At 46.8% G+C, this 25,714-nt stretch overlaps 1 protein-coding gene and 1 long non-coding RNA gene across 6 annotated transcripts; one reads left to right on the top strand and one right to left on the bottom strand.

Annotated features, from left to right (window-relative positions):
- Positions 1 to 354: 354 nt before the first annotated feature.
- SPATA19 (spermatogenesis associated 19) lies at positions 355 to 15,796 on the bottom strand. Of its 5 annotated transcripts, none has more exons than XM_032472486.1 (10): positions 15,544 to 15,796; positions 13,607 to 13,731; positions 7,559 to 7,731; positions 5,343 to 5,399; positions 4,840 to 4,932; positions 4,571 to 4,662; positions 3,893 to 4,033; positions 2,077 to 2,154; positions 1,677 to 1,752; positions 355 to 532 (listed from the first exon to the last, which is right to left on the bottom strand). In XM_032472486.1, exons 3-9 carry the CDS (start codon positions 7,613 to 7,615, stop codon positions 1,686 to 1,688), a joined length of 585 nt encoding a protein of 194 aa, XP_032328377.1. In that variant the 5' UTR covers positions 7,616 to 7,731; positions 13,607 to 13,731; positions 15,544 to 15,796; the 3' UTR covers positions 355 to 532; positions 1,677 to 1,685. The 5 variants fall into 5 exon arrangements, with proteins under 5 accessions (XP_032328377.1, XP_032328375.1, XP_032328378.1 ...); XM_032472484.1 differs by having other exon boundaries at positions 13,615 to 13,731; XM_032472487.1 differs by lacking the exon at positions 5,343 to 5,399 and having other exon boundaries at positions 13,615 to 13,731.
- LOC116661144 lies at positions 4,112 to 6,428 on the top strand. Its single transcript, XR_004316907.1, has 3 exons — positions 4,112 to 4,241; positions 4,812 to 4,939; positions 6,194 to 6,428. It is a non-coding gene; the product is annotated as an uncharacterized LOC116661144 (long non-coding RNA).
- Positions 15,797 to 25,714: the final 9,918 nt, after the last annotated feature.

The raw sequence follows: 25,714 nt of genomic DNA, 5'->3' as shown, positions 1-25,714 counted from the left end.
CTTCCCAAACAAAACCACTGCCGCCAGTAGACCTGCCTTGAAGGAACGTGAACAGTCCTTCAGAGAAAGGGAAAGGCTACAGGTCAGGACCTTGGATCTACATAAGGACAGGAAGCACACTTCCAAAGGAGGAGTAAACGGAGATAAAGCACTTGAGTGAAACAGATGCCACACTTCCCCCAGGAAGTCCTCCGGCCCCGCCGGCCCCGCCCTTAATGCTCCAGGAGCCGAGCCGGCACAGCAGCATGCCTGTCTCCCCACGAGGCTGCGAGCCACTTCCCCAGAGATGAGCCCATCAGGGGCTTGGGTTCCGATGAATGCACGGTGGCAAAGCACTCACACCAGAGGCCAGGATGGTGGTTAAATAGTGTCTCTTTATCAGCAGTTCAGCAGGAAGACTCCAGTGCTGCCACTGTCACGAGGAAGGGCTCGCCCGCTGGATTCTCTCTGCCCAGGGTGGTTGCTCCTCCGGTCAAGGAGGGGTGGACGTCCTTCCAACACAGGCTGCCCCTTGACCCTGAAGGACATCAACCTGGGAAGCAGGGAAACGCCCAGGGGCGCGTCGTGGAACTGGGATGGCCAACGGGAGGGCTGGCGCTGCCTCCTAAGGCCACTGTTCTCACGTCACAGAGCTGGAAGCAGAGAGCACAGACACCCTCCCAGGGGCAGGGGGCGTCAGGCAGAGCGGAGACAGCGGCCTGGCTCTGCTCCTTCAACCAGAGGTCCCTGCAGGCACCTCGGACTCCGTGTCCCTACTGACATTGGCAAACCACCGACGCGGCATCTGCCAGGGGATGGCCCACGTGGGCCTTAAGGCACCGCCCTGAAGTCTGAGGAAACTGGGGCACTGGGGCATGAAGCAAGCACCCACGACGGAGCTGGGCAGAAGCCAGCATCTGCCCCAGGCGGCTGACCTCTGCCGCGGGTGTGATGCACGGCACATCACCCTCCTCTTACAGTCAACTGATCAAGTGAGAAACCCTGACAGAATGCCTTGTGTGGAAGCCACATGCCGTAAGTGCTCAATGCATGCCAGCATACACCTCTGTGGCCCTCCTCCCGGAGTGCTGGTGGTCCCTGTCACCCCCATGTCACCAGCGCTGTCTCTCCACCCAGCAGGGGCACAGTACCTTCCCTGGGTGGTTGCGTCCTGCAGAGGCATCACCTGTTGGCCTGCTGCCTTCCAGAGCTGCACAAATAGCCACCGCTATGACCACTGGTACCACGTGTGCGCCAAGAGGCCATGTGAGCCAGAGTCACGGCCCTAACTGGTGGCAGGGAGGGTCAAAGTCTGTACGCCCTCACACCCTACTCCAGCGCTGTGTCACCTCGTGGTTCAAAATGGGGTCAGCAGACCAGCGGTGGCCACGCCCCAGAGTGCTGGCAAGGCGGGGCTGCAGGCCCACTGCAGCCCGGACCACAAGACCCCAGATCCCCCTTGCGCCTGGGACCGCCTGGAAGCACTGGTCTGTGACCCCACAGTGCAGCGCCACAGACACAAGTCTGAACTCGACTCCAAGTCCCTTCTGAAGTTTGAGAGGCATCGAAGGAGCCCCAGCTGCTGCCTTCTCCCTGACCCACCCTGGCCTGGGGAGGCCCTACTGGCATGCTCTGCTCCCCACCCAGGGCACGTCTCCCACCAGAGGCCTCCTCTTCTCACCTGCCAGCCCTCTCACCTGTCGCTCTCAGCAGTCTGAACAGGAATTTCTGTCATGAAGCTCCTGAGATGTCTCATCCGAAAGATGGCACAAGCTGCAGGGGATGGAGGTGGGGGGGCACAGGCTGCAGGGGATGGAGGTGGGGTGCTGCAGGGGATGGGGGGTGCTGCAGGGGATGGAGGTGGGGGACATAGGCTACAGGGGATGGGGGGGCTGCAAGGCCATAGAGCCCCCAGAGCAGACCCAGAGCACGCCTGAGCAGGGGCCATCGCCTCCAGGCCCAGGAGCTGAGTCCCTGGAAGAGGCCCTCAGCCCAGAGGGCTCCAGGCTGGGCCAGGTCCAGGTCTGGACTGGAGCTAGGGAGCCCCACCCCACCCACCTGCTCAGGACACCGATTACCTCGCCCCAGACTGCTTACCTGCGTCTCACCTGCTCTATCCGATCTCGCATGACGTCATTTCTCACCTCACTGGGCACTTGGAAGATGCGGGTGTGGCTGCAAAACACCATTCACACACTGGGGCCCCGCGTGCCTTCCCTACTGACTGGCACCAGAGCCCTGCGGGCCACAGTTCTGACCCCGCCGCCGTGAACTTGGAGCTGGCCCTTCACCCACCTTGTACCAGCAACACAAAGCGCTCTCTTTACTAACCAAGCACCCCAACCATCCTGGCAGCAAGTGGTCCTCAGGAGAGTCGAGGAGACAGAGGTTAAGCACCTTTACTGGAGCTGCACAGCGGGTCTCAAAGCCTTGGATTCAGCTCCAGCTTAATTACCAGCTCCTTATGGTCAGCACTGTGCCACACTCACAACGGTTCAGAGACCCTTCTAGACCTTTCTCAAAGAAGCTGCAGGTCCTCTCTGCTGTGTTTATATCCCTGTTCCGGCCTTGTCCCTTTCTCTTCTCGGTCTACTTCCCACCCTTCAAGCTCCACATCCTGTTCTCCCCTAACAGATCCTCCACTCCAGTGAAAGCAGCCGGCGTGTCCCCCGTCCTGTGCCCGTGAACCCCCTCCCGTGCCCCCTGCACCCCCTCCCGTGCCCCCTGGACACCCCCTCCCGTGCCCCCTGCACCCACTCCCGTGCCCCCTGCACCCCCTCCCGTGCCCCCTGCACCCACTCCTGTGCCCCCTGCACCCCACATTCTTATGTCTTGTGTCTATCGAAAGTGCCTTCAGGGTAGCACCTTGTTCGAGGTGTCTGGGGTTTTCCGTGTGAATTCGGCATGGACACTGCCTGCGAGGACCCACAGCCCAGCCCAGGGGAAATAAACGTGCTCAAGAACACGGCTCACAGAAGGTGGAGCTGGTCGGTGCCCAGAGACAGAGAAGGAAAGATGGAGGCCCGAGGGGAAAGGGAGAAGAGGCCACAACACTGGCCCCAAGGCCAGACGGGGCGGCCAGGCTGCCAGGCTCTTGCCACCTGTGGAAGGCCCCGCCCAGACACGGGTCAGCCCAGGTGACGTCCTTCCAGGAGTGCATCGAGGCCTGGGCAGCAAAGCTGAGAGCTTGTGCAGCCTGGCCCCACACTGTGCTCACAGAGGTGTCCCTCATGGCCTCTGCAACACGTCCCTCTGCATCCACACACTCTTCCTCCCAGTTCACTTTTATCCTTTGAAAGGGGCTGCGTTTATGCTCCTCTCTCTACCGGGAGCCTAGGAAACATAGGGCGGCCTTAAGCGTCTACCACGTAAATGACTATTGGGCGGTGCTGGATGGGGGTCTGCAACCCTGAGCTAGTACCTCATGAAACTATCAGGAGGGTCCCAAAACCAGTGGGTCGTGGAAAGAGCCAGGCATCAGGTACCGGTTTAAGCTCTCCACAGGAAACCGAGTGAAAACTTGTACGAAGATAACTGACTGTGGTCCCTTGTCCCTTGACTCCAAAGCTTTCACCCAGCGACACTACACAGCTAAGCTTTAAAATACCAGCGGACCATGTCCATGTTTCCAAGCCGAGGAACTGCAACACCGGAGTTTGCAGTGCGGCTGTGTCGGGCGTGGACAAGCCTCCCACGTGCAGGGCGGCGGCTGGACAACAGTCACCCACGCTTATGACTTGGGGACCCTGGATGTTTTCTCAACCAAATAGTACTCCTCCCCGCCCCAGCCGCCACCAGGTCTGGAATTCCACCAGTCCTCTTATGTAACTGCCTTCCTCTTATGCAATCCCCGGGTATTTGAATCTTCTTTTAAAATGCTAACGCCACCTGAAGGGGTAAACGCAAAAAAAACCTGTGTATCCTGAAGCAAAAACACATTTTGGATAAATGTATCTTCCTCCAGAGAAGACAGCAAAGCTGCAATGGGGCCACCGGAGACCAGGGGGCTCCGTCACAGCCTGGGGGAGCCCAGTGCAGTCCCACGACGACCCTCCTGGGAAGAGAGACCCAACGGAGCACACGTCCCGGAAGGAGATAGGAAGGCTTGTGCCCTGCGAGGGAGTGAGCTGCTGGCTCCCGGCTCCCAGCTCCGGGCCCGGCCTCTCCACGTAGCCTGCCGGGGCGGGAGGCTGGCCGAGCCCCTCCCCGGGCAGCACGAGACTCTAGCCTCGGGCTCTCAGAAACCTCTTCTCACCTCAGCGGTAAGTGAGGGCTTTGGGATTTGCATTTTAAGAGCTTATTTTCTTTCAGCTCTTTAAAGAGCAGCCACTTCTGAACAAATCAAATGCAGAAATAACAGAAGTCTGAAATTTATTCAGAGCATTTAAGATGTGGTAAGCTAGCCCATTCTTCCAAACCCTCCAGTCATTTTAAACTTTAGGAGCCAGCTGGGCTTTCAAGACAGCAAAAACATTCCCTTAAGACCCCAGAGTAACTCCCCGTAAGTCCCCATCTCTGGAGAAGGACAGCTGTGGGTCTGCGCCGGCCCTGAGTCCCCACTGCCTGGCTCGGGGCAAATGAGATACTTTACCTCCATCTTATGAACTGGATCCTTGTTCTTTCCTCCAGGACCTCCTGACTCTGGCTTTTTAACAAATCAGACTTTGAGAGGTGGTGCTTCACCTGGGAGGGAAATCCAGGCAGGGCCCAGCGGTTACTGCCCAGCAAGGCCTCCGTGACCAGGGCGCAGCCCGGGCTGGGCAGGCTCCGCCCCCTTGCCAGGGCCCTCTGCAGCAGGACCCCATCTCCCCTCCCTTGTCCACCACCCCCAGGAGGACATCTCTGTGAAGGCCCCATTACCACATCTCTGGTCACGTGCACGTCTTGGCCGTGCGAAGGAGGGCAGCTGGCGGACATCTTCTCCTTTATGTCCTTGGAAGCCTCTTCTTCAGTCTGAAAGGTGAGCAGTTTCTCTCTCTGGTCCCCAGTTCTCCCTCCTCTCCCTCTTCCTCTTCCCTTTCTTCCTCTCCATCACAACACACACATGTCCACACACACATGTATCACACAGCTCCTGCAGTAAGCTCGTGGAATTCCAGGGAACTCACTAAGTCCTGGGCCCTCTCCCAAAGTCCTCCTGAGACACCCCAGGTGGGGCCACGCACCTGAAGCCCCCCACCCCATGTGCTAGAGAAGCACGGCGATTCCCGCACGTCTTTCGCAAGGAGACACGCCGTGTCCTCCAGGATGCTTGGTGGACTGGACACAGCTCTGGTCAGCCTACTGGGCATGAACTTGGGTTTCCTAGTTCTAGGGAAAGGGGAGACCAGCCCTCTAGGATGTCAGGGAGGAACCATCCTCACCTTCTTCAGCCAGTGCTGCACTACAGACACAGCCTCGCTCTCCACCACTTCCACGTCCTGCAACAAAGTGGCAAGTCGATGCTCTCAGCATACACAGAGGCCAGCCCCTCCTCCCTTCTTAGCCAGTCAACCTTGTAAGACCTTCAACCTGGAAGTGCAGCTGGGGCTCAGAGGGGAGAGGACACCTGAGAACTGTCCACCTGGCTACCAGCACCCCCACTCACCGAACTGACTTTTGGGGGGAAGGGGAACCCGGCACCTTTCCGGGCAAAAATGTACACAATCCATGTTGTAATGATCATCTTTGGACTTATGCCAGGCCTCCTTTGTGGCTCCCTCCTTCCATTGAAGCTGCCCGAGTACTCCTCTGGAACCAGGCAGTCATTGGAGGGAGGCGCCCACCTGATTGGCTAGCCAATGATGATGTGACAATGACCTCCTTTAATCTCCAGGGCCAGAGAGGTTAGGAAGTGTCCACCGTAGTGACTGATGGCCACAGCTCAGATAGGGAGAGCTGGGGGTGGGAGGTCAGGACATGAGCCCCAGGAAGACACAAGGGGACACACCACAATCACAGACAGAAGTTACGCGGGGTGGCTGACTGCTGGCCATCTGGTCTTGAGCAGTGCTGAAGCAGACGGAGAACTTGTCAGTCAAAACAGTAAATCTGTAAACAAAATGGCCTGGGCCCTCCAGACACTTGTTCAAACCATGCCACAGGCATTTCTTACTCTTACTCTTACACAAAGGGACAGAAAGGGCTTGTCCACCCAGAAAACCTCAAAGGCAGAGGAGCAAAATCCCTAGCAAGGACATTTTCTTCATTTTCGTGTCTGCTTTGTTTACACAAGTGCCTCACATCATGGAAAACAACCCAAAGAACGAGAGGTAGAGCGTGAGACGTGAACGTGCCATTCCTCGTGAAAGGTGCCTCCTGACTACTGAGTCTCGCATGCGGAGCCGCCAGGTGAAAGGGCAGCGAAGCGGACGTGGGAGGGGACGAGCTGCGACCTCCGGGTTGGGGGCACACAAGCCCGGGGCTCAGAGAGCCTTCGCAGGGAACTGAGGTTCAGAACATCCAATGCACACGTTTAGCTGCTCTCAGAAGTACCTGCAGCCTAACCCTGAGGCTGTTCACAGGGTCCCAGAGGTGAGGGTTGTAATCCTGTCTCCACCACTGACTTGTCGTGTGACCTTGACCCAGTCGTCCCTGTTTGTCTTCAAAATGAAAAGAGTAGGCTCCTGTGTCTAGTTCTCTTCTAGCTCCAGCAGTCTACAAATGTTCTCATGCCCCTTCTTCTCAAGCGTGTAGAAAACCTTCACCTCACTCTCCCAGCTCCCCTACAACAGCCACTCTGTCTCCCCACTCTCAACAAATCGCCTCTGTTTCACAGCCTCTCTAGTGGTCAGGGTGTGCCAGGCCATGCTGAGGGGACAAACAGGTCCCCACGTGAGAGCATATTTCTCACTCAACATACACGTAAGTTCAGGGTAGCTGTGCTCCATGTGGTGACCTAGAGATCAGGGGTGACCCCGTGCGGTGGCTCCAGGGTGTCAGGACGTGAGCCCCGTGACTGCCCAAGCACAGGAAGAGAACACCAGGAGAAACAGAACCAGCTCTTCTGTTCTAGCCCAAGGCTTCTTTAAAGCTTTTTAACCGGACTCCAACTGAAGTTCTAAAACTAGATGAAATCACTCATCAGCGCCTCTGCTGTGCGCAGCAGGGCCAGGGTCTCCTAAAAACTCTTTCCATCCTTACTGGTATTTTATTTTCTGAATATTAAAAACATTAATGTTATTCAAAAGTTAAAACTACATGAAAGGATAAACTCAGGGAAGTTCTATCTCCTTCCCTGTCTCTTCAACCTTATTATTCAGAAGTAAGATTTTCATAGGTTTCTACGCTGCACATCTGTGTTTGTTTCCAAGATGAAAGATACATAAACCTATTCTCACTTTTTTATTACTGTTATGAAACGCATACAGTAAAACATATAAATACATGCACAGCTCAGAAAAAACACACACACGCACGCACGGCACACACACACACATATAATTTTTTAACCACCACCCAGATCAAGATACACAACATTCCCAGGACCCCAGCAGTCCCCAGACCCACAAGGGACCAACATTTTGACCTCTTATCACCGTAAATAGTCTACCTAGTATCCCACTGTGTTACCATAACACAAATCACGTATCAGACTCACAACCGATGGACTTCTGTGTTGCATCCAGTTTGAGGCGTTTAATGCTGCTGTGAACATCCTTGTACCTGTCTTCTGCGTGACACAGGCACAGGATCTGCACACACACCAAAGAGGGGACTTGCGCGGCCACAGGCTTCACACACGTTGAGTACTGGTACATAATCAACTACTTCCTGTAAGTAATGTATGAGAGTAATAGTTACTGCATGTTTCTCCCAACACTTGGTATTGTCACTCTTTTAAAGTTGAGACAGGTGACTGGAGATAAAATGATAACCAAGAAGAGTTTAATTTGCACTTAAGTAGTTAACGGTGTTAACTCTGTTTCTGAGGAACTGTCAAAACCTTTTCCAGAAGGCAGCATCACTTCACATTCCCACCATGAAGACGTGAGACTTCCAATTTCTCCACATCTTTGCCAACGTTGTTATTACGTGTCACTCTGATACCAGCCATTCTAGTGACTGTGAAGTGCATCTCACTGTGGTTTTGATTTGCATTTCCCTGATGATTAATGATGTTTAGCATCTTTTCTGGTGCTACTGGCCAATGGTATATCTTCTTCAGAGAAAAGTATATTTAAATCCTTTGCCATTTTATAATTGAACTATTTGTCTTTTTATTACTGGGTTGTAAGAGCTCCTTACATATTCTGTGTACAGGTGTCTTCTCAGATACATGCTTAGCAAATACTTCCTCCCCTTCTGGGTTGTCTTTTCACTCTCTTGATTGTACCATTTGAAGAACAAAATGATGAATAAAGTCATCATTTATCACACAAATGATGAATTGGACTTTCCAGTTTATCTATTTTTACTTCTGTTGCTTGTGCTTTTGGTGTCACATCCAGGGAACTGTTGACTAGCCAGCCCATGGTCATGAAAATTTACTCCTATATTTCTTCTAAGAGTTGAATAGTTGTAGCTTTTACAAATACATTTATGATCCATTTTTAGTTATTTATGGCATAGGGGGGTGTCCAAATTTATTCTTTTGCATATGGAATCCAGCTGTCCCAGCCCCATTTGTTGAAAAGAGTTACTTTCTCCATTGAATTGTCTTGGTATCCTCGTCAAAAGTTAATTAACTATAAATGTAAGGGTTCACTTGTGGACTGTCAGTTCCTTTCCACTGATTTTATACCTGTCTGTCCTTATGCCAGTGCCACACTGTCTTGATTACTGTAGCTTTCTAGTATGTTTTGACATGGGAAGTGTGAGTCTCCAATTTTGTTCTCCTTTTTAAAGATTGTCTTGGCTACTGTGAGTTTGTCGCATTGCCATATGAATTTTAGGATCAGCCTGTCAAGTTTTGCAAAAAGAAAAAAAAAAAGCCTTCCTGGCATTTTGACAGGGATTGCATTAAAACTGTTGATCAATCTGGAGAGCATTGTCATGTTCACAACAAATATTCCATTCCAAGAACATGTAGAGTGTTGTCATGTTCACAACGAGTCTCCATCCCAAGAGCACAGAGTGTTTTTCTGCTTATTTATATCTTCTTTAGTTTCTTTCAACAAAGTTTTGTAGTTTTCAATGTACAAGTCTTACATTTCATTCATTAAGTTTATTCCTAAGCACTTTATTCTTTTTGATGCTATTGTAAATGGAATTCTTTTCTTAATTTCATTTTTGAATTTGTCATTTCTATTTCAATTTTTTAATATTAATCTTGCATCCTGCACTTTTGCTGAAATCATTGTAATAGTTTTTAGTGGTTTTCTGAGAATTTTCTACCTACAAGATCATGTCTTCTGTAAATAGAGATGATATCCCTTCCTTTCCATTCTGGATGCCTTTTCTTTCCTTTTCTTGTGGAACTGCCTGGCTGTGTATCATTAGATAGAACTGGATACAGCAGATATTTTCTTGCTCCTGATTTTAAAAGAAAAGCACTGTCTTTTATCACTAAGTATGGTGTTCAGTTAGGGGGTTTTGTAGATGCCTTTCATCAGGTTGAGGAAGTTTTCTTCTTATTTCTAGATTGAGTGTTTTCCTCACCAAAAAGCATTGGGTTTTGCCAAATGCTTCTTTTTTCTATACGATTTATTAATTTTTATCAAAGTATAGTTGATTTACAATGTTGTGTTAGTTTCAGGTTTACAGCAAAATGATTCAGTTATATACAGATATACAGATACATAGATATCTTTTCAGATTCTTTTCCATTGTAGGTTATTACAAGATGCCAAATGTTTTTTTCTGGATTTGAGATGATCATGTGGTTTTTGTCTTTCATTCTATTAATATTGTGTATTATATTAGTTTTTTTAACCATTTTTTGAATAGAAGTACAGTTTACAATGTTGTATCAATTTCTGGTGCACAGTACAGTTTCAGTCATACATACATGTACATATATTCGTTTTCATGTTCTTTTTCATTATAGGTTACTGCAAGATATTGAATATAGTTCTCTGTGCTGTACAGCAGGACCTTGTTTATCTGTCTTATGTATGTCACATTAGTTTTTGATTTTCAGGTGTTAAATGAATCTTGTCCTTTTGGGATAATTCCACTTGTACATACTCCTTTTTATATGTGCAGGATTCAGTTTGCTAGCAGTTTGTTAAAGATTTGTAAGAGATATTGGTCTGTAGTTTTATTTTCTTGGATGGTCTTGTCTGGTTTGGTATCAAGGTAACACTGGCCTCACAGAATGAGTTGGGATATGTTCCCATCTCTTGTATTTTTTAAAAGAGATCGCAAAAGGTGGATAATATTAAATATTTAAATATTTGGTATATATTTAACTTCTTAAGAAACATCAAACTCTCTCAAAAGAGGCTGTAAAAGTTTACATTCCCACCAGCAGCATGAGAAGATTTGAGTTTCTCCATGTCCTCACAACACTCATGTTGTCTGTCTTTTTAAATCACGGCTATTCTCGTCGGTGTATAAAAAATGTGACAATGAATATATGTTTGTTCATGTATAACTGAAAAATTGTGCTCTACACTGGAATTTGACACAACACTATAAACTGACTACTGCTCAATAAAAAAATGTTAAAAAAAGAGGTTTGTCATTTGGTTTTAGTTTGTATTTTCTTGATAACTTATAATGTCAAAAATCTTCAAATGTGCTTATTATCCACATACATTTCACTTGGTGTAATATCTATTCAATTTTTTAAATTAGGTTGTTTGTCTTCTTTTTTGTTTTAAGTTCTTTGTATATTCTGAATGCAAGTTTTTTTAATCAAATATATGATTTACAAATATTTTCTCTCAATCTGTGGCTTGTCTTCATTTTATTAGTATTTTTCAGAGGAAAAAGCCTTTGATTTTGATAAAATCAAATTCTACTTTTTTGATGCAGTATGCTTTTGATATCATATCTAAGAACTCCAAGGTCATAAAGACTTTCTTCCTATGTTTTCTTCCATAAGCTTTATCATTTTAGTTTTCACATTTAGGCCTATGATCCATTTTGAGCCATTTTTGTGTGTATAGCATCAGGAAGGATCTGAATATACCTTTTTGCATATAAATACATAATTACACCCGTATCATCTGCTGAAAAGACTATCCTTTTCCCACTTAATTTCTTTGGCAGCTTTGCTGAAAATTCAATTGACCATAAGAATTTATTTCTGTGCCTCAACTTCGCTGCACTGACCTCCATGCTTATCCCTACAGCAGCACCACACTGTTTAGGTAATTGTAGCTTTACAGTAAGTTTTCAGATGAAGTAGTAAAAGTCCTCTTTTCTCCTCCAAAGTTTTCTGGCTATTCAAGGTCCTTTGAATTTCCATGTAAAATTTAAAATTAGCTTGCCAATTACTTTTTTTTAATCTTGTTGGGATTTTGATAGGCATTGTTTCAAAGCTATAAATCAATTTTTTCTAAGTTGCCTAAGTTTATTAGCATAAAGCCCTTCACAATATTCACACAGAACCTTTTTCAGTGGTGAAGTTGCTTTCAATTCTGATTTTGGCAATTTGTGTCTTCTCTGTTTTTTCTTGCTTATCTTAGCTGAATGTTTTTGTTTGTTGTTAATCTTTTCAAAGACTACTATTCATTTACATTGAATTTCCCTATTTTTTTTCCTCTGTTCTTTTTTGGTTTTCTATTTCATTGATTTCTAATCTAATCTCTTTTTTTCCCTTTCCTTTTGCTTGCTTTGGAAATAAATTCTGCTTCAAGAGTGCAATGTAGAAATTCTGCCCGAGTTTCCAAACTGCTGGCCTGCCCTGCAGATTTTGGATATGACAGCCCCCCACCCCACAATCACATGAATCAATTCCTTAAAATAAGTCCCTCTAATTAGATAGATAAATAGACAGATAGACAGAAAGACAAATAGATAATATAGATGTAAAGACGATACAGATATCCTATTAATTCCATTTCTCTAGAGAAGCCTAGTAATCAGAGCTTAGTACCAAGAATAGCCCCAGAAGAACAGAATCTGAAGGACAAGTTTTCTGAACTGGCTCTGAGGGTTCTGGAATTGGTTCTCCAGTAGTAGAGACAGCACCAACAGTCCATGACAAGATGCAGCAATAGAGACACACAAAATATAGACAGTGGACCTCTCTAACCAAATACTTGTAAGAGGTAAGGTTCTGGGTGACCTTGTATTTGATACTTTGGAACGTTTCTGTCAAACTGACAAGTATAATGAGTTTGCTGGTTGCTCCTAATTACAGCAGACAAAGCGGAGAAAGAAAAGGATGAGCTCAGGGACTCAGGTTCCCAGTCTAAGCACCACATAAATGACCTCAAAGTGTCCACAGCTGCCCTGAAAGAAACCTTCATCTCCTGTCGTGGTGCCAGAGTCTCATCCTGCAAGTGACTAAATTACAGCACAAGTTGAATTTCCAGCCTTACAAGGTGTCTGCTGGTAACGTGAAGGTACTAACTGAGAAGTAATGGGATCCTGAAAATTGGAATGGGGACTAGACGGGCAGGCCCTGATGAAGCCGGCAACACTGAGCTCCTAAACACCTGCTGATCTTCTCTGCCAGCAGAAGCAGTCCTTCCACCCAGCCTGAAGACACTAATCCCGCTCTGCCTGAGGAGACTGTGACGGCCTACCCCAGGCTACTTGCCTAGCAAGACACAGCCCATTGCCCCTCCTGGCTTCTACATTTATAACTGCATTTGTAACTGCACTCAAGTGCTGGCGGTCCTTAACAGGTAAGGGACAAAGTGTGACCCATGGAAAGTCATACTACTCTCCAAAACAACATGCCTTCCCCAATTTTTACATACGTGAATCTGGGAATGTGTGTGGGTGAATAACAAGGGTGTAAGATAGTGGGGGAAGGAACCTGAAGCCAGACCTGGACAGATGTGTTCATGTGGTTCCACCGAGCAGAAGTTGTCACTTAATAAGATAGCTTAAGGAGTCAGAAAAGGTCCTAACAGTCTGGTTGTTTGGCGTAAGGACGAGTTTTCTGAATGGCCATGTGGCCCAGGTGGCAGAACCACTGCTGGTGGTTTCACTCACAGGTGTTGAGAAAAAAGCACCTGCCAGACAAATTTCTACGTGTCACGTACAAGGGAATGTGCTACTTTGCTCAAGCAATGAAGCCACATCTGGAACAGCAGCTGAGTTGGGGTCACCACCCGATCAAGCTGGCAGTCACCCACTGCCGTCCTCCCAGTCCTGCTGTCCTCGGCACAGACCAGAGGCAGGTCGATGTGCACATGGTGGGAAACGCTGCTCCTGGGTCTTTCAGGTCCTAATGGCGTCATCAATCCCGCACCCTCCAGAAATGTGGCACTTTCGCTTTGCTCTCTGCATAGAGGCAGTCCTCGCAGCTTCCACCTGGCCATTTCCACCACAATAGCCTTTACTCTGCAGGTTAGGGAAGCAATGTAAGGATCCTCTCAGTTGCTCAGTGTTGGTGGCAGACAGGGACGCTACCTGGAACCTCTAGCAGCCCCTTCAGGTGAGTCACAGTGGGAACCATTAGGATTTGGGAGCCAAGCTTTGCCATCGTCAGTGGATAGCCACCCCCTCTTTTGATACACAGCTTTTGGTTTGCTACTAAGCCCTACCAGAGACTTGAGTGCTTAACCAGGGGCTACCAAGTTACCACGTGACCTGAGCGCCTCAGGAACCCGGTGTTGTCTGACCCACAAGCTATGTGGCTGGGTGTGCACAGCAGCACCTCATCATCAAAATGGAAGTGGTGTCGTTGAGAACAGGTCCAGGCAGGTCCTGAAGGCACAAAAGAGTTACAGGGCTCAAATGCCACGGCCCCACTCCTGTGGCACTGCTTTCTCTCGCCGCACACACCCGCAGCCTCACAGAGCGCCCCCTACGATCAGCTGTCCAAGAGAAGACTCAGGCCTGATCACAGACGTGATGCAGGGCACCACCTGGAAGGGGCAGCTGCAGCCCTCTCTGCACGCCCCTGAAGGACAGGGTGAAGGCAGGCCCTCCAGCGGAAGCGCCTGCAGCAGTGCGCCTGCTCGTGCACTCTGCCTGGAAGGCAAGGGGCCAGGCCCTACACTGTACTAACTCAGCGGCTGTGCCAGTGGTTTGGGTGGGTGGTCAGGGACTCAGAAGGAACATGATTGGAAAACTGGTGACAAGGAGGCCTGGGGAAGAGGTACGTGGACAGAGCTCTCTACATGGGCACAACACACAAAGACATTTGGGTCCCATGTGAGCGCTCACCAAAGGGTGACCCCAGCAGAGGAGGATTTTGTTAATCAAGAGGATAAGATAACCCGTTCTTTGGACCCCATCCACCCTGTCATCGTCCAGTGGATGCATGGACAAGGGGCCATGGCAGCAGGGATGGAGGTGACACGTGGGCTCAGCAATGCAGACTTCACCCACCAAGGCCGACCTGACTACAGCCACTGCCGAGGGCCTGGTCTGCCAGGACCAACATTGTCCCACAGGAGTGCCCTTCCCTGGCAAGAGCCGGGGGCAGTCAGCCACTTGTCTTGGCAGGTTGATGGCACTGCCTACTTCCATTACACAGGGGACAATGCTTTGTTCTCACTGGAATAGACACTCGCTCTGGACTGTGGATTTACCCTCCCTCCAGACAGGCTTCTCCCCGACTACCACATGCGGACTCAGGGCGCCTCACCTACTGTCAGGGGGTCAGGGGGTCTGCACAGCACTGCCTCCTACCCAGGGCCACCGGGCAGGTGAGGGCAGCACTCCGCCTGTTCTCCTGAGTTCACTCACCTCACCACCCTCCCACACCCCTCCAAGCAGCTGAGTTGGTAGAACACGGAATGGCCTTAAAGCCTCGATTCCCGCACCAACTAGGTGGCAGTACCTTGCAGGTCTGGGGCAACGCTCTCCAGGAACACTGTGGTGCACATCAGTGTCCCGAGCACTGTGTTACTCCTCCCATAACCAGGGTTCCCGGGTCCGTGAACCAAGGGCTGGAAACGGCAGGGCCACCGCTCACCATCACCCCCAGTGACCCAGGAGCAAAATGTTGCCTCCCTGTCCCCGTGATCCTATGCTTTTTCGGTCTAGAGACCTTAGTTCCAAACGGAGGGAAGCTTCCACCAGAAAACATAACGATCCCACTGAAATGGTAGTTAACACTGCCACCTGGCCACCTTGGGCTCCTCATGCCTCGGAACCAACAAGCAAAGGAGGGAGTTTCCGTGCTGGCTGGGGTGACGGGTCCTAAACAGCGAGAGGAAACTGGGCGGCTGCCCACAGTGGAGGAAGGTCTCCCAGCACTGCGGCCTGTGGTCAAGGTCAACCGGAAAGACAACAGCCCAGTTCGCGGCAGAACTACTAAACGGCTTTTTGGTTTTGATTCTTCTATGCTTTACACCTACGATCCGTGTCCGACTGGTTTCCCGTGTCCTGTCACGAGCTGTGCGTCACATTCACGCCTCCCCCGTCCCGGGAAGACGCGGCACCACCGCAGCCCGCGGCTACGCGAAAACTGCGGTGCAGGTGGACCCGCACCCCTCACACCTGCTGAGGGCCGACAGTCCAAACAGACAGCGGTGCGGAGGCCGCGCGGAGGGAGGGGACAGAGGTTACCTTCGGCCTTTCAGTGTGCTCGCCCCCTAGGCCGCAGCTCGGAGGCCTCTCCCCACGAAGATCAGGCTGCCGGGTCTGCGGCCTCTCCCGTGCCCCACGGGCGGGGCCGCTGAAGAACTCCTTCCCACTGGTCACGCTCCGTGGGAACCAGGGCCCGGAGCGCCGGGGCCGCCAGAGCCAGGCCGTAGAGGCTGCCACTGGCGGTGGCCACAGAAGCCAGGCCCAGACTAACCCCCCAGCCCTAAACCCCCGAGTCGTAAACCCCCACAAGTCGTAAACCCCCCCAGATCGTAACCGCCCCACCCCAGGTCGTAAACCCCTGCCGTAAACCCCCAGACGTAAACTAGGGGCCCAGACTAAACCCCAGTCCGTAAACCCCCTCAGGTCGTAACCAACCCCCCCCCCAGTCGTAAACCTCCGCCGTAAACCCCCGGACGTAAACCGGGGGACCGGATGTAAACCTCCCAGATGTCAACCTGGGCCCAGACAGAACCCAGATCCTCAGACGCCCATCCAGTCTGTCCCTGGAGGCCGCGCCCTGGAGCGGAGACGGAGCCGGCCAGGCCCAGCGCTCCCGCGTCACCCCGACCCCGCCGCAGTCCCGACCCCAGGAGTCTCTGACGCAAGCCCGCCCCTCAGGAGGCCGCGCCCGCCCGGATGGTCCGCTGACAGGACAGCCGTCGTCTCCGGTGAGTCAGCGGTGCCCCGGGTTCTCAGAGCTGCTGTCGTGGGGGCGCGGCCTCGCTCCCGGGGGTGAGGGCCCGCCCGGGGGCGGGGACTCGGGGCGGGACTGTCCCCTGGCCTGCAGGCCCCTGGGAGCCCGCGGCCTCATCCGGCTTCTCCGTGGCTCCGAGTCCGCGGGGGTGGGAGCTCGGGCCCTCCTGCGGGGCGTCTGGAGCGGAACCCCGACGCCGTCCACGGTGCTGCTGGTTTTCAGGTTTTGGGGTTTCGGTGGTGAAGACTGTGTGCGAAGGTGTGTGTATCCAGCGTCTCTCTCACCTGTGTTTCCAGTTACCTCCTCTGCTTGGTCTCTGATTTGAGATGACTTCGCATGTTTTGCTGGTTCTTTTACGATTTTGTTTATTTATCTCCGACCTTGCTTCTCATCTCAGAATTATTTTGACTTAAGATACAGGTTATACAAATTTGATATTTTTCCAGTGGGCTCCACAGCAGTAGTTACTTACTGTTGACCATTCCCTCTGATGGGTCCGTTTGGGTCTGTGCGGGCGGTGGTGTTCAGTGAGCTGCGGGGCGGGTCATGACCCTGCGCTGCGCATTTGGGGAAGCTGATCCCACTGCGGCCGCCCTGGTCTACATCCCCGCCAGCACCGCGTGAAGGTTCCGGTTCCCCACCTCTCCGGGGACACGTCATTTAACACTTAATTAGATTTTTGTGTGTTCTGTTGTTCTGGCTATCTCGGTGGGCGTGAAGGGGTGCATCACTGTGGCTTTGAAGTGCCTTCCTCTAATGACCAGTTACATTGAGCATCTTTTCAGGTATCTATTGGCCAAGTATGTAACTTTGGACAAACGCTTACTAAAGTCTTTTTCTTGTATTTTAAGTGGGACATTTGTCTTTTTGTTACTGAGGTGTAAGAGTTCTTTATACATTCTGAATGCAAACCCCCTTTACATTTACTATTTGCAACAATATTCTCCCATTCTGTGGTTGTCTTTTCACTTTTCTGATTATGTCCTTTAAAGCACAAAGGTTTTCAGTTTTAAAGTTTCAGTTTATCTGTTTTTTCTTCTGTTAATCATGTCTTGGGTGTCGTATCTAAGAATTCATTGCCAAACCTAAGGTCAGGAAGATTTATTACTAAGTTTCTTCCAAAAGTTCTGCAGTTTTAGCTCTTATATTTAGGTTATTGATCTATTTTAAGGTAATTTTTGTGTATGTTTAGGGTAGGCGGCCCACTGACATTCTTTTGCATGGGGATATCCAGTTGTTCTGAGCGCTGTTCATTAAAGAGACTTTTCAAACCCATTGACTGTGTTGCCATCCTTGCCCAAAATCGATTGGCTGTCCTACAGTGCTGGTGGGAATGCAGTTTGGTGTAGCCATTGTGGAAGACAGTATGGAGATTCCTCTAAAGACTAAAAATAGACTTATCATGTGACCCAGCAATCCCACTTCTGGGCATATATCCAGAAGGAACCCTAATTCCAAAAGACACCTGCACCCCAGTGTTCACAGCAGCACTATTTACAATAGCCAAGACATGGAAACAACTTAAATGTCCCTCAACAGATGACCGGATAAAAAAGTTGTGGTATATATATACAATTGAATACTACTTGGCCATAAAAAAGAATAAAATAATGCCATTTGCAGCAACATGGATGGACATAGAGATCATTCTAAGTGAAGTAAGCCAGGAAAGAGAAAGATAAATACAATATGATATCACTCATATCTAAAAATGTTCATAGCAGCACTATTTACAATACCCAAGACATGGAAACAACCTAAATGTTCATCAACAGATGACTGAATAAAGAAGTGGTGGTACACAGTGGAATACTGTACAGCCATAAAAATGACAACATAATGCCATTTGCAACAACATGGATGACCCTTTAGAATGTCATTCTAAGTGAAGTTAGCCAGAAAGAGAAAAATACCATATGAGTCACTCATATGTGGAATCTGAAGAAGGAGAAGGAGAAGGAGGAAGAAGGAAGAAGGAGACAAATGAACTTAAATATAAAACAAACAGACTCACAGACATAGAATACAAACTTGTGGTTGCCGGGGGGTGGGGGTGGGAAGGGACAGACTGGGAGTTTGAGATTTGTAGACACTGACAGGTATGTATAGAATAGATAAACAAGTTCATACTGTATCGCACAGGGAAATATATACAAGATCTTGTGGTAGCTCACAGCGAAAGAGAATGTGAGAATGAATATGTGTATGTTCTTGTATGACAGAAAAATTGTGCTCTACACTGGAAATTGATACAACATTGTAAGCTGACTATAACTCAATGAAAAAAAAGCAATTGGCCGTGGATGTACAGGTTTATTTTTGAATTCTCAGTTCTGTTTCATTGGACTGGACTGTCTGTTCTTATGGCAGTACCATACCACTCTTTATTGCTGTAGCCAGCCTTTGATTCATTTCTGGAGTTCTGAAGGTGTTAGGAGAATTGTTGCCATTTTTTGTTGCTTTTATAGAAGTGCAAATTTTCAGAGGCCGTTACACTCCCATTTTTGTTATGAAAGTATTCACCTCTCTCTCATTTTCTTTTTCTGTCCCTAAATCCAATATTCAAGTTGTAATTCTGACTTTTTTTGGTTTTGGTTACAGTGGCTTGGGGTGTCTTTTTATCATTTTATTTTATTTTAATTTTGAACTTGGAAATTAACTGCAATTGGAAACATCCCATCCTATATGTAAAACATTTTATCTTGCAGTACAACATACATAGAAGTATAGATATCATACAAGTGTGCCTTTCAAAGAACCTTCACAATCTTGACACATTTGTGTAAACAGCATCGAGCTCAGGGGAAATGACATTACCGAAACCTCAAAAGTCTGCACACATTTCCCTTTGGTTGTTTCCACCCTTTAAGGGTAACCTTTGTCTTGACTTCTAATAGTATAGGTTAGTTTTGCCTGTGTTTGGGGGTTTTTTGTACTGCATATAAATTATATGATCACTGTGTGTTTTATGTGACTTATTTTGCTAAACTTTATGTTCGGATGTTTATCTCATTGCTGTGTGTTGTTGTAGAACTTTCGTTCGCATTCTGAATGCCATTCTGTTATGTGAATATACCATGGTTCATCCAGTCTTCTACTGATGGGCACTTGGGTGGTTGACAGTTGTGGAAAAGAGGAATAGTACTGCTGGGAACATGCTGGTCTCATGGTGTATATATGTTTGGGTGTATATATATATTAAGTGTAACGTAAGGGTGTGGTTGCTGCGTGTGAGTATGGGTATGTTCAGTTTTAGCGGGCACAGACGAAGTTTTCCAGCAGTTTCCAGTCCATTCGTATGCTCTGGAATATTTGGCATTTTACTCTTTTTATACGTTTTAGCCACATCTGGTGTTGTTTCATTTGCATTCCTCTGACTATTAGTCAGGTCGAGTGCCTTTCACATGCTTATTTGCCGCTTGCATGCATTTCTTTAGCTGCCCTTGCAGGTCTTTTGCCCAGGGTGCTCCTGAATTTTCTGTATTCCCTTAGTGATTTGTGGGAATTCTTTACACGTCGTAGAAGGAGTCTTCTGTTACTTGTATATACACATTACAAATTTCTTCTCACTCTTTGCATTCTTATTGTGTTTTAATAAATAGAAGTGCTTAACTCAAAAAAGTCATTTATTTTTTCCATTCAGATAATCCTTATCCAGTGAAGTAGTGCCTTTGTCATCAACAGATGGCAGTGCATCATAGAGCTACTTCTGGGTTCTCTTCTCTGTTCTGTTAATCTGTCTATTTTTTACATCAATAGCACACTTGCTAATTTTTATTTTATCATTGGTCCTGATATCTAGTCATGTAAATCCTGCTTTTGTATTTTTCTTTGTGATTATGTTGGTCGTTCTAGGTCTTTTGCATTTCCATATATATTTAAAATCAAATTGTTAATTATCACAAAAAAACTGTTGAAATTTTGATTAGCATTTTATTGATTCTGTAGCTCAAATTGGAAAGAAATGGCTTTTTTAAACAAGATTTCCATCCTTGAACATGCTGTATCCTTCCACTTGAAGTCTTTCATTCCACTAACAGTGTTTTACAGTTTTCAGTGTAGAAAGCTTGCGTATCTCATTAGATTTATCTCTAGGTAGTTGATTTTTTTTATTGCTACTTTCAATTGTATTTCTTATTTCAGTTCCATTATATTTCAATTGCTTAGTTAATAGTAAATAAAAATTTTATATTGTTCAGGTATTTAGTAACCTTGTGAAAATCACTTATTAATGATTATTTACAGGTGCTTTTGGATTTTCTACATATGCAATCATGTCATAGGTGAATAATGATCATTTTTCTTCCTTTTTAATTATAGTTTTTTTTCCTCGCCCTCTTGCTCTAGATAATTCCTTCAGTAAAATGTTGAATAGAAATGGTATAAACAACCTTTGCCATGTTTCTAAACTTAAAGGGAAAGTGTTCACTCTTTCACCCTCAAAGAGGTACTGTTTTCAGTAGATTCCCTTCACCAAGTTAAATACAGTTTCTTCTATGCCTAGTGTGCTGAGAGTTTTGTTATGAAAAGGTGTTGAACTTTACCAATTTTCTTCTGCATCTGTAGAAATGATTATATGAGCTTTCTTTGATTCTGTTATTATAGTGAGTTACATTGATGGATTTTCAAATGCTAAACCACCATTGAAATTTGTGACAAACCCACTTGTTCAGGATTTACATACGCACATACACATTATACGTGTGTAGCCTCATTAGATCTTTTGCACCTATGACCATAAGGGATATTCGTCTGCAGTTTTTCTTTCTTGTATTTCCTTGTCAGATACTGGTATTAATGTTATGCTGAACTCATAAAATAAACTGCGGAGTGTTCACTATTTCTGTTCTCTGGAAGAATTAATATAAGATTTGTATTATCTCTTCCTTATGTGTTGGGAGGAATTCATCTGTGAATGCGTCTGTCTGGACCAGGAGTTTTCTTTATTGGATAGTTTTAAATTACAGAATTAACTTCTTTAATATATATATATATATGTGTGTGTATGATTATTCAGATTTATTTTTCTGCTGTGTAAGTTTTAATACTGTTATTTATCAAGGAATGTATCCGTTTTATATAAGTGGTCAAAATGATCAGCTCGCCTCAGAAGGAAGAACTTTGGGAGATATTCTAGTTATGAATTTATAATTTAATTCCACTGTAGTCAGAGGACTCCTCTGACTTCCGTCTTTTGAAATTAACTAAGATTGGTGTTCTGGCCTAGTACATAGTCTATTTTGGTAGCACTGAAAAAGAATATGTACACTGCAGATGCCAAGTGCAGGGGTCTACATGTGTCAGTTAGTTCAAGTTAATGGATCATGTTGTTCCCTTTGTATCTTTACTAATTTTTTCGTTATTTGTTCTATAAGGTACTGAGAAAAATGTGCTAAAATCTCCAACTAAATGCATTTACTTTTTCTTTTAGTTCTGTCAATTTTGGAAGTATGTCATTAAGTACATATGACTTTAGCATTGATGTATATTGCCACTGAACTGTTACTTCATCATCATTAAATAGCTCTACTGATTAAGAATGGTATTTCTTACTTTAAAATTGATTTTAATACAGCTATAACAGGTCTCTTTTTGTTAGGACTTATGTGGCATATATTTTTTAATTTTATTACTTCCCATCTTTTTGTTTACTTATATAATATGCTCTCATAAAGAGCATACAGTTGTAGTTTTTTTATCCAGTCTGACAATGTCTATTGATCATTTAGTCCATTTTAAGCCAATGTAAGCATTAATATATTTTAGATAGTTTTAAGATTATTATCTTATGTTTTTCTACTTATATTATCTTTATTATCCTTCCCTTATTTTATTCTTGATCAGATGTTTTAAGCCATTTCATTGTTTACTAACTCACAGGTTGCTTGTTCCTTTCAACACTCTGAAGGTATCTCCACTGTCTTCTGTTTTCCATTGTTTGTGTGGAAAAGGCTGTCATAAGTCTTACTGTTGCCTCTTGGAAGATGATTTTTTCCTACTTTTTAAGATTTTTCTTTTTCTTTGGTTTTCAGCAGGTTGACTGTAATGTGCCTGGCGTGTTTTCCTTTGTATTTCTCTTCCTCGTGATTCATCGAGCATCTTGAGTCTGTGGGATACCTTTTACCAGTTTAGGAAGTTTCTCAGACAAGATCTTTTCTCTGCTTCTGCCCACTTTTTCTCTCTTCTCTGTCTGGGATTCCATTTATGTGTATATTAAACCTTTTTGTTTGTTTTGCTCCATTCTTTTCTTTTCCTCTTCTTTTTCTGTCTCTGCACTTCAGTTTGGATATTTATTATCCTAGCTTCCAGTTCCCTAACCCTGTCTTCTGCCATGTCCAGTCTGCTCTGAAGTGTATTTCTCTGCTAAAAATTTAGTTTTCCCCTTTGAAGATTTTAAGTTTAGCTTTTTAGGCTACCTCCCCCATGCAGTTTCAAAATCAGGCAGGTATCTTGAGGAAAAGGCAGTGTGTGTGTTTGCAGAGGCCCCTGTCTCTAGCAGGACTTGGTCTCCTTAGTGCCATGAGATACAGAGTCCTCTATTCTGCCTTTTCCAGTCCTTGGCCTAGCTCCCCAGCCTACTATGCACAGCCTCAGTCTCAGAAAAACATCCTATAGGAAGAACCTCCCATGCGTTTGGAGTCCCCTGAGTTTCCAGTCTGTCACACCGGCTCTGTGTGATCCTGAAGCAGCCTGATTTCTGCTCTCCCAGCAAGGTCCCTCTGTGCGGCCAAGACTGAGCATAAGGCTGGGCCTGGAATCAGTAACTGCCTCCGGAGAAGAAAATCACTGGCAGTGATCAGCTTTCCTCAGAGGGGCCCCATGCTCTCTGGGATCCAGTTTTCTTCTTCCTCCTTGCTTACATCACCTCCAAAGTCTTTCAGATACACTCGTGCCATGTATCTGGCTTTTTAAAGTTGGGCTGCTGTCATCCAGCCCAGAAGCAGAAATTAGGAAGTCGCCTTATTTCCCCTTCCTTCTTACTGAAAAGCATATACATACATACACACGGCCTTGAAAATGCCACCGTACCCTCCTGGTACTCCTGCCCTCATCCAGTCTGCCCCCACTCTGAATATGGTTGGACTGTATGGACACAAGGCTGCTTTGTAAAAGACATTACAGCCTCTGCTTCAGTCTTCCCAGTTGCTTGATTTGGGGGAACCTGGAGAACGTCCAGGCAGTCCTGTGGAGAAGTTACATGGAGAGGCCCTGGCCTTCCACCAAAAGCAGGATCAACTCCGGCCCCAGGAAAGCCTTCATGACTGTAGCCCCAGCTAAAAGCTTGGCAGCAGCTCCGTAAGAGAGAGTTCTGGCAGTTCCTAAGCCAGAACCATCCATGGAAGCTGCTCCCAAATATCTGACCCACATGAAGACAGAGAGAGAACAGGATGGTGGTTACAGGGGCAGGGGAAGGGGAGCTGCTCCGTTGATGTGGAGTTTCAGCTATGCAAGATGGGGTCTGCTGGGCTGCAGAAGGCCTGTCGTCCCAATGCTGTGTGTTAAGAGGGTAGGTCTCATGTTAAGTGTTCTTCACCACACACACGCGCACACACACGCAGAGACACAAGAAAACTTTTGGAAGTGATGGAGTCACATATGTCCAAACTGATCAAATTGTATACATTAAGTATGTTCACTTTTTGTACATCAATTATACCTCAATAAGGTTGTTTTTTTAAAAAAGAAGAGAATCGTTACTGTTACATAGAAAACAAACTTACGGTTACAAGGCCAGGGAAGGGGTGGGAAGGGATAAATTGGGAGTTTGAGATTTGCAGATACTGACTACTATATGTAAAATAGATAAACAAGTTTCTACTGTACAGCACAGGGAACTACATTCAATACCTTATAGTAACCTATAATGAAAAGGAATGTATGTATGTGTATATACGACTGAACTATTATGCTGTACACCAGAAATTGACACATCGTAAACTGACAATACTTAAATTAAAAAAATGTTGTAATAAATAACTAAAGGCCCTTAACACAGTTTAACACAGAGAAGGACCTCCTGACCCAAACTGTTTCTTTTCACTACTTAATTTTTTTTTAACTTAGCTTTGCCACAGAGCTGACAGATCTAACCAAAAAGGTTCATTTCTGTCCACATCCACAGCCATGAGTAATTCAGGGGACTGTCCCAGCTCACAGCCTGGTGCAAAGGAGTTGGACAGGTTGGCTCTCGCAGGCGGGTTTGGCAATGTTGTCCACTCTCATTTGTATGTAAACTGGATACCAAAAACACTCCAAGTATCTGCTTTTAAAAATTAAGGCCAAATATATGAAATAACAAAAAGATTTTCAGTAAGGCCCAATCAGAAAAAGGAAGGACAGAGGAAAAAGGAAGGACCGAGGAAACAGGAAACAGAAACCAGAGAAATGAGACTGTTCACTGAGGCAAAGAAAGCCCTGCAGACACTCAGAGGGGCTCTGCCAGCACAACAGCCCTGGTTCATGACTTCTCAGGAATTTTATATGCAGACCTTTTACACCATGGTAGATGTTTTAAAATTTGTAGATGGACCTGTTTTCTGTTTGGCCAGTGAGTTGGCTGTCTTCCTCTCTTGGAACCATGAGCATAGGAATATCATATTTTGGTATGTACCTTCCACCCTAAAGACCAAATGAAACTAAAAACAAGTACAGTAGGAGATGATCGATTGCCAGAGTGTTGCCAATATAGAACATAACAGAGAAGGAGTATCAGGGAACAGAAGCAGTGTGTGGTGAGGGGCGCACACCCGGGCTGCTGATCCAGGCAGCAAAATCCAGCAAACCCACTCAGAGACGACAGCCATTCAAGTGAGAGGACATCACAGGACAGTCACCACACCCCAACTCTTGTAGGAAATGCTGCTGTGGGCCAGCCTGTAAGGGTTGGGACTCCCTAGTCCAACAGAGTCAACCCAAACAGCTGTCTTCATCATACAACTGAGGAGTCAGTGTATCTGCTGCCACTCTTGGGGATTCAGGCATGGTGACAGGTCTACCAGGTTAAAGAACTTGATGACGTTACGTGGCCCCGTTCAGCTTTTGCTCAGGGGCTGTCTTCTCCTGGTGAGGCCCACTCCCAGCTCCGATTCAAACTTCACCCACCGCCTCCCTCTCACCCCACCTGCCCCGCATCCTGCCCTCGGGTCTTTCCAAAGCTCTTTTCATCTCAGTGTCTGTGCAGTTTTTCTACTGTGAGAGTTGCTTTTTTCTGTCTCCCTCCTGCTAGAATATAAGCCTAAGAGAGCAAGACCCTTATTAACCATTTGTGCATGATGGACCCCAGGTGAATGGGACAGTGACTCACATAGACCACCCTCAGGACTAGGTGCTCAGGGAATGAAGACTAGTTCCTTACTCTCCAGCCTCTAGTTCTTCTGGAGCCCTGTTGAGCCCCGAGTTCAAAACCTGGGGTTGATTAGGGAGACCAAAAGCCAGAGGTGAGATTAGATGCCATCA

This window comes from Camelus ferus, chromosome 33, assembly GCF_009834535.1.
Source record: "Camelus ferus isolate YT-003-E chromosome 33, BCGSAC_Cfer_1.0, whole genome shotgun sequence".
Lineage (NCBI taxonomy): Eukaryota > Metazoa > Chordata > Mammalia > Artiodactyla > Camelidae > Camelus > Camelus ferus.
Note: the sequence above shows the minus strand (reverse complement) of the source record. Positions and strands in the feature narration are given on the sequence as shown.